Raw genomic sequence first — 14387 nt, 5'->3', positions numbered from 1 at the left:
TCATCTGGCCTCACCATCTTCCCAGTGTAAGGATCTCTGCCCAAAGGTGGCATGACTGCCCATCTGTGGCTTAAATACTGCAAGTGAATCTCTTAAGGTTTGGTGAGTGCTTCCCGTGTGTCAGAGAATGGGTGTAATGCTCTACGTGATCTTATTTGTATTCACAAGAATCCTATGAGGAAAATACTATTATTTCCATTTCACGAACGAGAAAAATGAAGCGGAGAATCTCAAAACAATACAGAAAGTTAAGTGGCAGGGCCTGGATCAGAACCCAGGTCGACCTAACTCCAGGTTTCAAGTTCTGGACCACTGAGCTTTACCACTCCCAGCATTAACACAATCCATTCCACTGGACGGTTTTTTCACTGGGCTGGGCCAACTGGCCACTCTGTTATTTCTGCTCATTGCCTTAATTCTAGAGGAAAGCTCACTCTACTCCTACATGATCACCCTGTCAGGGTCTCAGAATTATTTCCAAACACCGTGTTATTTCGGTCCCCTGCTTTGGGATTAGCGTCTATTTGTGGCATTCTCCCTTAAAATGCTGCATCCCAAAGGGAACTTCAAGATCTCCGCTCTGCTTACCAGGATCACAGACTATCCTATCTATAAACTTGCCATTATATTTACATCAATGTTACCTGAGATTGCAACAAGTTTTTCTTAACATGGCTGTAATGTTTTTGGTCAACAAACTTTCTAAATCTTTTTCAGACAAGTTGTTGCCAAATCAGGTTTTTTCCATGACTCTTTCAATGTATATAATTTACATTTAGCCATTGGTAAGTTGCAGTTAATTCTTTTGATACAGTTCTGAACTATTTGGGCATAATGCCCTTTACACACACACACTTACACACACACACACACCCCACAAAGAAAAAAAACTGGATAAATTTTTTAAATTAGTGTTGATTAAAAACAAATGTATACATAATTAGTTCCTAAATCCCTTAAGTAAAAATTAGTATTCAGTTAAACACAGTAAACATCAAAACATTAAAATATTCCTGTACATATACTATGAAGAAAAATGTTATAAAAAGTTGGTGATTGTGACCATTTGTAATACATAAAAGTCCTATGGGAAAAAATTTGCATAACACATTATAGTAATCAATTCTGGTAAAGAATAAATCTGAGATATGCACCATGCTACTAACATTTTCTTTCTTGAGAATGAAGTGGATGAAAACTGAGGAGCAAGTTTAGGATATGAACCTGTTGTGACACAGACAATTTGATCTACCTTTTAAAAGATTTTATTCAAAAGACTCAACCTACCTAAAACATGCTCATTTCAAAGCATGCTTGTTTCATGAATGACACGGTGTCTTTTCCTTACAAATTGCATTGAAGCAGAATTAAATCATGACAATATCATTTCATTGTTTACAATGGAAGAAACAAAAGTTTCAAAGAGTGCTGTTTTTCATTGTTCAAATTCCACTCAGTTCTTACATACAAAGAGTATCTACATGTCATTAAATGTTCAGAGGATTAACTTACTTAATAAACTCAGGGATTCTATGGGTAAGTGCGTGGTAGAGAAATGACTTGGTCTCTTTGTAAATAATCCATTTTGCTCATCTGTAAGAGTCAGCAGCCACAGAGCAAAATTGTTAAAACAAAAGCTAGTAGGGAGAAAAGTAGTAATTCCCTGCTAACACAAATACATTTTCTATTGCACTAAATACACCTTTCAGGTTACAGTTTCAAATGTTTAAAAAGGGTTATTCACTTCTGGCTGTCAGTTTGAACTACTGAAAAGATTTTACCTTGTTTTTTTTCTTAAACATGGCAATGTCCAATGAAAACAGTAGAAAGTTCCAACAACCCTTGGAAAATATGTCACCAAAAACCAATTTCCTCAAGATGTATGCAAACTGAAGAAAAAGAAGAAAAATTAAGTGTGGTTAACACTAGAGCCTCAGATTTAAGCAAAGTATAAAGAAAGTCAACAGATGTCCACATTTGATTCCAAGAAACACTTACCATAATCTGGACGCTGCTGCCCTCTTTTGTATCATGAATGTAACACAAGTACCAAAGAGTACTTCCAGAAAGAGCCTGAAAATTAAGGGGGGTTTGTGTGGCTTGTTTTCCCACCTAGATAGTGAACTGCTAGGGCAGAAGACGCTTGCCTAATTGTCTTCATACATTTGTTGTTTCGTACATTTTTGTTGTATAACTACGTGTGATTTATTCTGACTTTTTAAAAAAGACTTCATTGATTGTGATTTACTTTGGTGCGTCTGAGGAGCAAAAATCTGAGTTTCCAGTTTTATTTACTTATTTTTACATCTTGATGGAGTAGAATTGCTTTACAGTGGTGTGTTAGTTTCTGCTTTATAACAAAGTGAATCAGCTATACGTATACATATATCCCCATATCCCCTCCATCTTGCGTCTCCTTCCCACCCTCCCTATCCCACCCCTCTAGGTGGTCACAAAGCACCGAGCTGATCTCCCTGTGCTATGTGGCTGCTTCCCACTAGCTATCTGTTTTACATTTGGTAGTGTATATATGTCCATGCCACTCTCACTTCGTCCCAGCTTACCCTTCCCCCTCCCCGTGTCCTCAAGTCCAACCTCTATGTCTGCATCTTTATTTCTGTCCTTGGACGGTCCTCGAGTCTGTCATACAGAGTGAAGTAAGTCAAAAAGAGTTCCGTTCCAATGTTGGCTATCCAATCTATCCTGCTTTAAAATCCAATGTTTTAAAACCAATGACAAAACAAAAGTTAGGCCTTGATTGCTTTTAGCTTAACAGCCACATTGCTTGAAGTTGTCTTTTAATCTGTTATATGACGTGAGCACAAAGCATGGAGGTCTCCTTCGCTTATCGTCACACTGCATACATGGTTTCTTTGATGGACAAATGTTCTATTTTAAAGACCCAATGTTGTAGTGGAGGTTAAGAAAGATACCTATAGCCTTTGGTTTTCTAACTTAGAACACCCTACCCCTTTCCCCCCAGAATAAATCTAGAAAGTAGAGGTGTAAAGAGATTCCATTTCTAATGCAAAAATATAGTTAGCTAGTTATTACTATCATTTGTACCCACCCACCATTTTAAACGCCACATTAAGGCGGCTTCCCTGGTGGCACAGTGGTTGGGAATCCGCCTGCCAAAACAGGGGACACGGGTTCGAGCCCTGGTCCGGGAAGATCCCACATACAGCGGAGCAACTAAGCCCGTGCGCCACAACTGCTGAGCCTGTGCTCTAGAGCCTGTGCTCCGTAGCAAGAGAGGCCACCACAGAGAGGGGTCCGAGTAGCCCCCACTCGCCGCAACTAGAGAAAGCCCGTGCACAGCAACGAAGACCCAACGGAGCCCCCCCAAAAAAAAGCCACATTAAGTCTTCTAAGCAACCTCTAGCAATATTTACACACTTCAGCCCTCACTTCAACTGTGAATGAAGAGGATATACTCTCAACCTGTGATTTCATGATTGCTGAAATCCTTCAATGGAATAAGAAATTATAGACTGCTTTTATAACAATAAAATCAAGCTTTAATTGGAAAATCAGACAATATTGCATTCTTTCCAAAACTTTTATTTTTTAATAGAAAATACAACACACTTCTCGTTCAATTAATTTAACCAATTAATCCAAAGGAAAAAGTGAGATACCATGATTACAAGTATGCTAATAAAATAAACACTTTTAGCAGGACACATGGAAACAATACTTTCAGCAAGTTTTATAAAAATCTGGTATAAAACAAAGTTAAATACAACATTTTTGAAATGACAAAATCTAACCTATATTCTTTCAAAGAGACATTTGCACTTCTTGTCCTGGCTTGCAAACAAAACAAATAAAACCTCAAATTATTTCCTTTCATCCAAGTCGATTTGGCTAAACTGAATAAAATTTGTGAGGATACGCTTTGAAAAAAAGCAATAAATGCAAAATTAAGGCAAAACTGATAGCTGGTATCAGGTAAATAGCACATTTAGTAGGACCCTTGCTAATAAGATGACTTTAATGTACTTGGAGCTACAGATTTCAAAGGGCACATTTGTACCTATTGCATATCTGACCGTCACAGCCTTCCTGAAGGAGGAAAGGCAATGATGTTCCCATTTCACTGAAGAGAAAACTAAGGCAGCTCACTTAGATCACACAGCTTGACCAGTGGCACAAACACATCAATGGCCTTGGAACACAGGAGAGGGTTTCCTGTTGGTAGATTGACCTTCCTAACTGCATCAAGATAATGACGAAAGTGTAAGTTCCTCGAGGTCTGGAAAGCAGACTCCAGTCGTAATAGGTAATGAGGACAGTCAGCTCAAGATTTCTCACTTGCCATACAATTTACAGTGAAACACGGAGATAAAGATGGAGCTGATGCGAGAAAAGGTGAAGAATGATGTGAAAGACTGTAATATGGCAAGGTTCCTTCCAAACCTAGAATGAACTAGAACAAACTGAACAAATGGTCTTAACTGGGAGGCCAATATTCAAAGGGGTAAAAAAGAGACATAGAAATAGAAAGGTAAGAAATTCTTCATTTTAATAGCTCCAAGTGTTTGGCACACATTCTCCCATAAATAATTCTAAAACTTCCCTGAGGTAGACAAATGTTAGGAATGGACAGAGTTCATGTAAAAAAGAGATGGATGGATGGATGGAAGGAAGGAAGGAAGGAAGGTGGCGGCACTGAGAGGAACTATTTTTAACGCTACCTTTAAAAACCATTCCAGTTATTTGTAAAAACCCCTTTCGGTAAAGTGCCTGACGCTAGCCATTTTATTCCTACCCTTAAAGGATGCAACTACGTATCCTACAACTAAAGGACCAAAGCCAAGCTGGGCCTGTAAAAGAAAGTCTACCGAAGTTCACAGCAAGCGTGCACTTTTCTTAACATCTGTACCTGGACGTCCTTCTCTGCTCCTGCTTTTCAAACGGAGCTTGAGGAACTCAAACGGACTCCCCTGCAAAGTCTCCATGATTCAGACAAAACACCCCTCCTTCTGGAAGTCCTACTTCCCTGGTGCGCTGCTGCCGCCGTGCTTTGTGGACTGTAAGCTACTCAAAGGCACAGACGAGCCTGCCCGCTCGTTCCCGAATCTTCAGGACCTGGCACTCTGTGGGTCCTCATTAATCAAGACCCCATCTGACCCCATCTCTCAAGCAGTTCATTTTTTACTAAGTGAATAAAGTGAAGGTTTGTGTTGTTTATGTGAAATTCAATAAATTATCCTGCAAACCCACTTTTATTCCTGTGTCCCCCCCACCCCCAGCGAGAATGAGTCTATAGGGCAAATTACTGGGTTACCACCTTAGTCCCGCTTTCCCATCCCATTTTTCACTAGAGTTACGTTTCTGTCATTAAAGTATCCTTATGCACTCATGTGTGAAATGAAGTCACAAGAATGCCCCAAAGCTGAGAATCTGAACTTCCACTTGAAAAGACCTTCAGGGAAAGAAACAGTTACGAACCGAATGAAGAGGAATAGCTCTTCACAGGGACGTATTTTTGTACTTGTTTTGCTCCAATTTCTGCTACATAGATGGCTCCGGTCTTCCCACTGACGTCTAAGAGATGAGGTGAGACCTGATCCGCCAGCTGGATCGTGCTGATCACCGAACAGTCGCCAATGCTTCCTACCGGGGGCGCCGCCGTGAGTAAGAGCCGGCTTAGATTCAGCTGAGCTACGATCAAGTGCTTCCCGTCGGGAGTAAATCTAAGGAGGAAGACATGTCACATAATCAACCGGAGCAAAGTTAACATACATGTTTATTTTTTCGACATGTGTATCCCCTACAGTGCTACACAACAGTAAGGACCTGCTTGCTGAAGGGTTCTTTTAAGGGGGCTTGAAAATTGATCTGATTCTGCTTCGCAGGGAACAAGAGATCTGTGATGACAGACTCAACCAAAGATTAGTTTATGTTTTTAAAATTAACAATATTGGAATATTACACAGAGATGAAACTAATGGAGCATCGGTGTCAGGCTGGGTCTGAAACTATAGACTCAAGATTTTTATTTTCATTCTCTGTTTAAAAATAAACTGCATCTCGAGGGCAGAGGATGTAGGAAGGTCCAGGCTTTATTATCTCTGATACTTGGATCCCACAGTGTGCTGGGAGTTTAACCGCATTCACGCTGCCTGGGATTTGAAATATGATTACATGTTCTCTGAAAACTTCTTTCCTTCTCCTTTTTCGCTGATTAAAATTAACAGTAAATGTTTTAAACTTTCAGCTAGCTCTTCAGAGAAACTTAACGTAAACCAAATCAAACAAGCATTTTAAAACAAAAAGAAATGATTACCTGACTGCAGAAGGTCCCTCTTCGGAAAAAACAATTATTCCAAGCTCCTAGCCACTCCCCCGTGTCTTTATCAAACACCTGAATTCTTTTATTGCCTCGGTCCGCCACCCACACCTGGGAACCCAAAGAAAGAAAAAAGAAGAGGGGGAGAGAATGAATGTTTATTTTCATTAGTTTCATAAACTCCCATTGAGGACTTAGAGGACCTCACAGAAGAGAATATTAAAAACCCTATTTTCAGATAAGAAACTCAAATGCAGAGAAGTTAGATACTTTGTTTTAAGCAGAGCTTACAATAAGCAAGAGAGCCATGTATGGCCAGCCGTCTTAACCCGAAGCCTAGAATGCTCTACTATACTAGACATCTGGCTAACTAAAAAGCTGGAGTACTCTACTATAATGCAGAGGATGGGGAGACACCGAGAAGTGAGAGCATTCATTCATTCCCTCCTCTAACCGCTGTCACTGAGTCCTGTTGACTTGTTGGTTCCTGGGCCGGCTAACAAGACAAAGACATAGAAAAGCAGCCCTGCTCTTTAGGACCCCAGGTCAGTGGGAAGCCAGCTGTTCACTCGTATCGCATCATTAAACCTCTACCTGCTATTTACCAGAGTATGTCCAAAGTTCCAAACCGAAGTGCCAAACTAAAGAGGAAGATTGGGAGATTTTAGTGACATATAAAGCATGATAATGGGCTAACAGTAGGTTTAATTTAGGTTTGCTATAGGCTGTCATGAGTTCTTCAGGAAACTGTTGTGACAAACAGATTGGACCTAAATGACATTTCGTGTACTGTATTTGATGTATGCAACCTGCAGCATATGTACAGGATGGGCCAAACGTGCCGACCTCTACCTCCCCCTTTTGTGGATCCCTGGAGTTCTTGGATTTGTGGATTCAGGACTATTTTCTTCAGAGTAACCCTGACTCCTTTGTCAATGTGTGTGAGTTTTGGTAGCCACTGAATTCATCTCTAGTCAGAAACAAATAAAGACTCAGTGTATCACTTTAGAAAGGCTACTGATCCCTAGGTAAGGTTATTTCTTAGATCTTTTCCTGATCTATGATTCTTTACTGAAGAGGAGTTTCCTTAAGGATTTTGGGATTACTGTCTTAGATAAGTGGCCAAGGAGGAAATACAGTTTAGACCCTTGGATTGAACCACACTACAGGTTGTTAGCATTATCTTTCCTACTCAACAGATGTTGATTATGAGAAACCTGGTTTAAGAAACAACAAGTCGAACTCTGGAACTAATAAACTTTTCACATAGGGTTGAGGCGATGATTAAATGAGTTAATCATGTTAAATGCCACAACAGTATTGCTGCTGTTGTTATAAAGACACAAGGGTCCAGAAATGAACACGCCAGGTTTTCATCACTTGGTGATGCTAGAGGATCCCCATCAAATGACCTCCAAGGACATTCCTCACCATGGTGAACTGACCTGGGTCTAGGTCTTGCCGACCCAGAAACTTGACCTTGTTCTTATCCCATGAGGGGAGTGGCTAATCAGGTTCAGGAAGGTAATGTGCAAAACCAGAATTCCAATTTTCCAGTCCCCAATTTACAGACGAAGTCCCTATGTTCAGCTATCTTCCTATCTACAATGGGAAATACTTGAAGACTTTATGATCAAAACATTCTCTCTCTGTTAACAGAGGAAGCCAAGTCATAATCAGAAGGTTGCTTGCTGAGCACAGAATCAGAAGTGGAAATGAATTAAATTTCTAATGGCGTGAAGCCAAGACAGTCTGATGCATCCACTGCGCACCAAGGCATTCAGTCATTTAACAAAGATGTAAGATGACTCCTACGTGCTAGGCACTAACATAGAAAGCAGAAGGGATGCAGTTCCAGCCCTCATACTGCCTACACTCTTATTAGGGGAGACAATTTAACCATCATCTTACAGTGTGATAGTTACTATAATGGGGGAGTAAGGGCTACTACAGGAAAACAGGTGGAGAAACTAATAGAAAACATTTTGGGTGGGTTTGGTTACAGAGAGGTGACTCCCCAAAGGAGACAACATGTATGCTTAAAGGTGTGTAAAGGCAGGAGGTGGTAGCGGACAGACGGAGGTGGGAACAAAAGAAATTGAAATTTGTTGGTTAAAGCATTCTGTTCCTCAGACAGAGTGGAGCTAGGTCGCTTGGAGAACTAGAGTGTGCCTGGTCACTCCTTTTTTCAAGCTTCCAAGATTAACCTCTTCCATCTCCCTTTTGATCAACACGTTCTCAACACAACTCTTTTTTTTCAGGCAACTTCACTTATGTCCTGTTCCATTATTTGTTTCTTCTATCCTTTAAGGACAGAGGTGATCTATTTTGCTCATTTCTCAATATTTGGGGAACTTCATTATAGGACCCAAACATTTATAAGAGAGTATGTGGATATACCCAGAGGAATTGCCCAGACATACCCAGATACACACATCCACTAACATACACACGTATCCAAATGGCTAGACACTCCCGTGTGCCCATATATCCATGCTCTGCACCACCCCCATATATTCAGACAGTCCACAGCGACGCTGTATATTTACCCGACCATCAGAATCAACTGTAACACTGTGAGGAACGCTGAACTTAGCAGGCCCTGTCCCATTTTCTCCATGTAGCCAAAGGATCATGAAATCTATAAATGGTACACATATATGGTCAGAACAACATAGAGAATACGTTATGCATTTACATGTTATACTTTATGTCATGAGTTACAAAGTATTCAGTTATACCCCCAGCTGATTATGTTTTCCTGGCTTTCTGTTTATACATCCATTTGACTAATTTGTATGCTTAAAAAAATTCTTTCCCTGTTTCAAGCAATTAATCTGCTTCTTTAATGACTGTTTCCACCTGAATTTTTCATAACTCAAAACCACTATTTAGGGTTCATGTCAACCTTGTCCTGAAACTGGTTCCCCTTATAACCAACCTGTTATTTGGTATTACCATTCCTCTGAGCTTAAAAATTATGTTTCTACAGGCCATCTTATTCAATTCCCCTGTACTGAGTTGAAGGTGTCCCTTGCCCCAGCCCCACCAGAAAAAGATATGTCCAAGTCTCAATCTCCAGAGCCGTGAATGTGACCTTAATTGTATCTGCAAAGGCCCTAGTTCCAATAAGTTAGGGGTATGGAGATGAGGTGATTCTGGATTTAGAGCAGACCCTGAATCCAATGGCTAGTGCCCTTATAAGAGAAAGGAGAGGAGATGTGAGACAAAGAGACACACAGAGAAGAAAGAAATGTGAAGACAGAGGCAAAGACTGAAGTTATACTGAGTACCAGACAAATTAAATCCAACTTATTAAGTAACATTCTTATATTGGATTGGCCAAAAGGTTCCTTCAGTTTTAAAGTATTGCAATAATACCATACAAAACTAAGCCACGTACCTTGGGACAATTTGATCAACCTGTTATTCAATCCTCCATCTCCATCCACAATGTAAATATCCCCTGTGTCTTCTACATATAATTCTGCAGGGTTATCAAACTGCAGGGGATTTAAACCAGTGCCTTTTTTGCCTGGGGTACCCAAAACTTGAACAAGATCACCAAAGGAATTGTATTTTTTAATAGTATGACCGTAGAGTCCTATAAAGATAGACATGCACATTTCAAATATATAACCATAGTACAAACATTCACATTTTTCAAGTAAGCTGAGAGCAAAAATTTAACAGAATTAAATAGCAATAAAAAGTTAAAAGGCTCAGATAATTAAATGTTATGTTTGACAAGCAACAGAGCTTCATTAGTTATAGCCAAATCTGTTCATGAATTAAAACCTCAGGTACTCCAAAGTAAGATTCTAAATCCAAATAAAGAAAACTGAAAAAAAAAGACTCCTTAAACAGAAGGCTCATGATGTAAAAGTACTGGTACACCATTTTCTTCTTTTAACCTTATGACCTTGAATAAGCATTACTTGTATAAGAAAATTAAGAAGGATCTGGAAGACAAACAACTTATATTTGAAAACTCTTATTCCAGTCATTCACGGGCAGATCTCCAATTTCAGTGGGTGACTGAAAAAGTTCTTTATAATACAAACTTCTGTTTATTTGTTTATACAAGTCATTTATATCTATTCTTGGGTTAATTTTTTTAAGTTTTTTTTTTATTGCGGTAACATTGGTTTATAACAATACTGACTTTTTTAAGCTACATTTTCTCCTAGTGGAAACAAATACAAAATTCAACCCATTAGCTTTTCTTTCCTAAGAAAGGAATAGATCTTTCCAAATCACCAGTATCTTATCTTCTCACACTGAAACTTCTTTGAGTTAAAATTATCTTACAAGCAAAAGTATAAAGTGGAATATTAACAAATAGGGAAAAACTATAAAGCAGTTAACAGAAACCAACTTGAAGGCATACCAAGACCAACTAACTGGTAGGCATTCAAATGATACATTGGAAACAATGGGCTTGCATTGCAATCCTATCTTGACAATAGTATTTATTATTATACTTGTTTTGGAGACTTGAGCTAAAGTCTGTAGCAATAATAAGAGAACAAAACATTAAAGAAAGCATACTACAAAGTCTCTAAGGAATTGGAAAAGAAATAGAATACCAGTAAATAATTTTTTTTTTAATGGCTATGATATGCAGCCATGTTTTTACTGAAGAGAATTTATTCTTCGAAATATAGGAAGGAATAGAAAAACTGTCTTCAGATCTGTGTGTGGAAAAACAAACTATAATGGAAAGAATGAAGAGATCATGTGTGTTCTTTTTATTTCTGGGAACCAGTGAAGTATTTTATAAAAAAGGATCACATGAATGGAATGAATTAAAAAGTAATGGCCTCTTTTAACAGTGAATCCCGAAAAGAAAAAAAAAAAGCGAAAATAATCAAGTTTCATAGAGTCTAACAATGAACTCAGAGATAACTTAGATTTTGGGGGGTTAACCAAAATCTTACCATCCAAAATACAGCTTTAAATAAATGGGTCACGGGGCTGAGGCTCAGAAATCTTTTGGCTTCTGAGAACAGATGTGGTAAGGGCACTTCTTACAAAAACTGAGACCTCTTTAATTCCAAAACGGTATCTGAATTAGCCAGAAGTGGGGAAACAGAAGGACTTTCAAGCCATGAACATAACTGGGACAAGACTAGAAATATTTTAAGATCTCTTTCCTTCTGAAGATCCTAAGACAATACCAGGTTATCTCTTATACCATCTTGTCTTAAGCTACAAGCACAAGCAAACAGTTATCTCTGAAAACTTATCTCACGGTTTTAAGTTCAACTGTGCTTACTTTGTTTTGCAGCACATTCTACTAAAAATATTTGACAGAAGGAAGGTTTCAGACATGCTAAAGTCAGTGGGATTTCAGAAACATTACCAGCAGTTTGTGCAGATCTTCTACTCTGGGCAAGAAAGCAGTTCTGGTTTCTCAGCATAATCTCACTCTCTCTCTTTTGTTTCACCTGGAATAATTTTTTTTCACTTTTTAAAGCATGTGGTTCAATAGCAAGAACTGAAGTCAAGGATTTTTCATTATATTGTCACAGGAGATCTGTTTAAAACTATTAGGCACTTAGCCTATTATAACTTCTGTTATCAGCATAATTTCTTTTGAAAGAGAAGTGGTAAAGGAAAACTAAAGGCAAGGACTCCATTCATTAGCTTTTAGAGATTGCCATTTTATTTTGCTTCACAGAAGAAGTTTAGAATTATCTACTCTAGGAAGAGCAACTGATTTTAAAAGGCAAAAGCCCTGTGACAACTTAAAGGAAATATCATAATAATTATAGCCTCCTTGTTAAATGTTTTGATTCTACAGAAGTACAACATAAAGATTTAGAAACAAGCGATTTCACGAATCATTAAAATAATTACAATTAGATTCGGCCACTCTGATTTTAAAATGGACAAGCAAGAACATGGGCAAAGATGTGATTTCTAGCAAGATAATTTAATAGGTATTACTAAACATACCACTTCCTACATCCGTGATCCAGACGGATTGTTCATGTGGTGTACTGGCTGCAAATATACCATGAGGTGTGTCAACTGTATAATTCCAGGCTCGTAGGAAATATCCATCCTCTGTGAACACTAATACCTTTGGGATGTTATCCCCTCTCTGAAGGTATACAAAAATAACGGCTTAGATAGGATCACTTTTAAGGAAGCAATCTTTATTTTGGCAGAGAGAAACAAAAATTACAGGTTAACCGAGGAATTTAGGAACGTTTAAAAAACCATCTACAAAACCTTACAATATTAATCTCTATCGCGTTCAAAACCAAAGTATTAACTTTAACTCAAAAAACGAACTCTACAATTGGCGTAATATAAACGTATACAGTTACTGAGTTCGGTGAGACAGGAAAACTGTTTTCTTTGTTTCCATAACCTAAAAAAAAAATCCCAATTTTACTTACTTGGGCTACGTAAACCAATCCGTTGAGGGAGTCAACTGCAACACAAAATGTTGCTCCAGTAAAGTATTCTGAATACTTAGGCCAATCCACATCCAGCCGGTAAAGGGCTTCCTCAGGTCTCCAGGAAATTTTAAAAGCAAAGTGAAGAGGTAACGGGAGCTGGGAAAGAAGAGAAAATAAGGAAAATGGCGATGTACCATATTACACACATTTAAACGCTAAGAAACAGGCAACGCGTCGGCGGTTCGGCCCCCGGTGCAGGTTCTGAGATGAACTAGTAAGAGAACCAGCGCCACCTCCATCCCAAGACCGTCTCCCCGCAGTGCTATCCACACACCCGACAGCCATTTCCTCACTATCCAACTCACCCGAGAGGCACAAAATCGAGAATGGAAAACCAGAAACGCAAGAAAGAAGCCAGCGCCGGCTACGCAAACCCAGAATCTCGTCATGACTGGACAGGAATCCTGGCGAGGGAGAAAATAGGCAGGCGGCTGGGGGCCGCCCGGACAGCCTCAGGTCCACGCGGTTCGTCGCTGCACTAAGCTCCTAGCTCCAATGCGCCTAGGAGAGAACCAGAAGGCAGCAAAGACCAGGGCGAAAGAAAATCAGAACCGGGGTTCCGGATTTTCAGCGCGTTCCCACCGCCCGCCTCCCCCCGCCCCTCCCCCCGCCCCCCCCTCCCTCCCCTCCCTCCCTTCCCTCCCATCCCCTTGTCACGTGCCCCGGGTTTACCCCGTGACCACCCTTCGGACGGTCCACGCTGTGGACCTCTCCGGTCCGCCAAAATCGGGGCGCCCTTAGATATGCCTTAACCACTCGACGTTCATTCTTTTAAATTCAGACTTAACAACCAATAATTAGCACAGTCAAACCTTAGAATTAAGGTTTGATTAATAACTTTCACGCTCTGGGAAAGACTTCAACTGCATCCAATTCCGAGACATCCAGGCATCCGCTATGGACACCTACATTCCCACACCAGGCCCCCTCCACAGGCTCTCCGCGAAGAGTGGCTTCAGCAGACGGCGCAGAGTTGAGTTTACTCTGGCGCGACGGGCTCCGTTGAAGGACCCCACGAGCCGGGGGAAGCTCTGGGGGAAACCAGGAAGGGCTCTTGGCGCCGTTGGCGCTGCGGTCTTCGGGAGTCCCCCTACCTGAGACCGTACCCCCTTCGCCCGGCTCCCGGTGCTCGCCGGCAGCCGGCCCGCTCCCGGAAGCGGTGGCAGCTGGTAACAAAGAGCTGCCAGGCCGCTGCTGCCCGGGCTACGGGACCCAGGAGTCCGGCGGAGCTGCTGGGAGTGAGCGCGAGGCGGGCCATGAGGCCCGGTTCGCGGCGGTGAGGGGCGGCCGGCGGCGGCCGAGGTGCAAGTGTGGGCCGAGAAGCCGGTGCTTCCCTCCTCGCCGCCCGCGGGATTCGGGGCGCGGGTGCCTCTGCTCTCCGGGCCGCTCCACTCGGGAAGGCGGCTTCCGGACCTTCCCCCGGCGGCGCATGTCTTTGAGCTGCGGGGACCGACGCTCTGCCGCCGCATACCGAACCTCGGGTTTCTCTTCCCCGAGCGGGTCCTGAAGCTTTGTGTAAAGAAGCTGGGGAAGCCTGACGGGTTTTGTTTTTAATAAAAAGTTTTTATAAGTCTCCACTTTTAGAAATTTTTGCAGAGTTTGAAGTACCCTACCTC

At 40.9% G+C, this 14387-nt stretch overlaps 1 protein-coding gene across 1 annotated transcript; it reads right to left on the bottom strand.

The window, feature by feature from the left end:
* Positions 1-3548: 3548 nt before the first annotated feature.
* Positions 3549-13354, bottom strand: NHLRC3 (NHL repeat containing 3). Its single transcript, XM_032611393.1, is given in 8 exon segments — positions 3549-5702; positions 6296-6324; positions 6326-6409; positions 8848-8939; positions 9702-9902; positions 12260-12407; positions 12709-12867; positions 13077-13354. Coding segments are annotated over 8 exon segments (1050 nt in total). The 5' UTR covers positions 13161-13354; the 3' UTR covers positions 3549-5449.
* Positions 13355-14387: the final 1033 nt, after the last annotated feature.

This window comes from Phocoena sinus, chromosome 18 (genome assembly GCF_008692025.1).
Source record: "Phocoena sinus isolate mPhoSin1 chromosome 18, mPhoSin1.pri, whole genome shotgun sequence".
Lineage (NCBI taxonomy): Eukaryota > Metazoa > Chordata > Mammalia > Artiodactyla > Phocoenidae > Phocoena > Phocoena sinus.
This window is presented reverse-complemented; position numbering and strand designations above follow the sequence as displayed.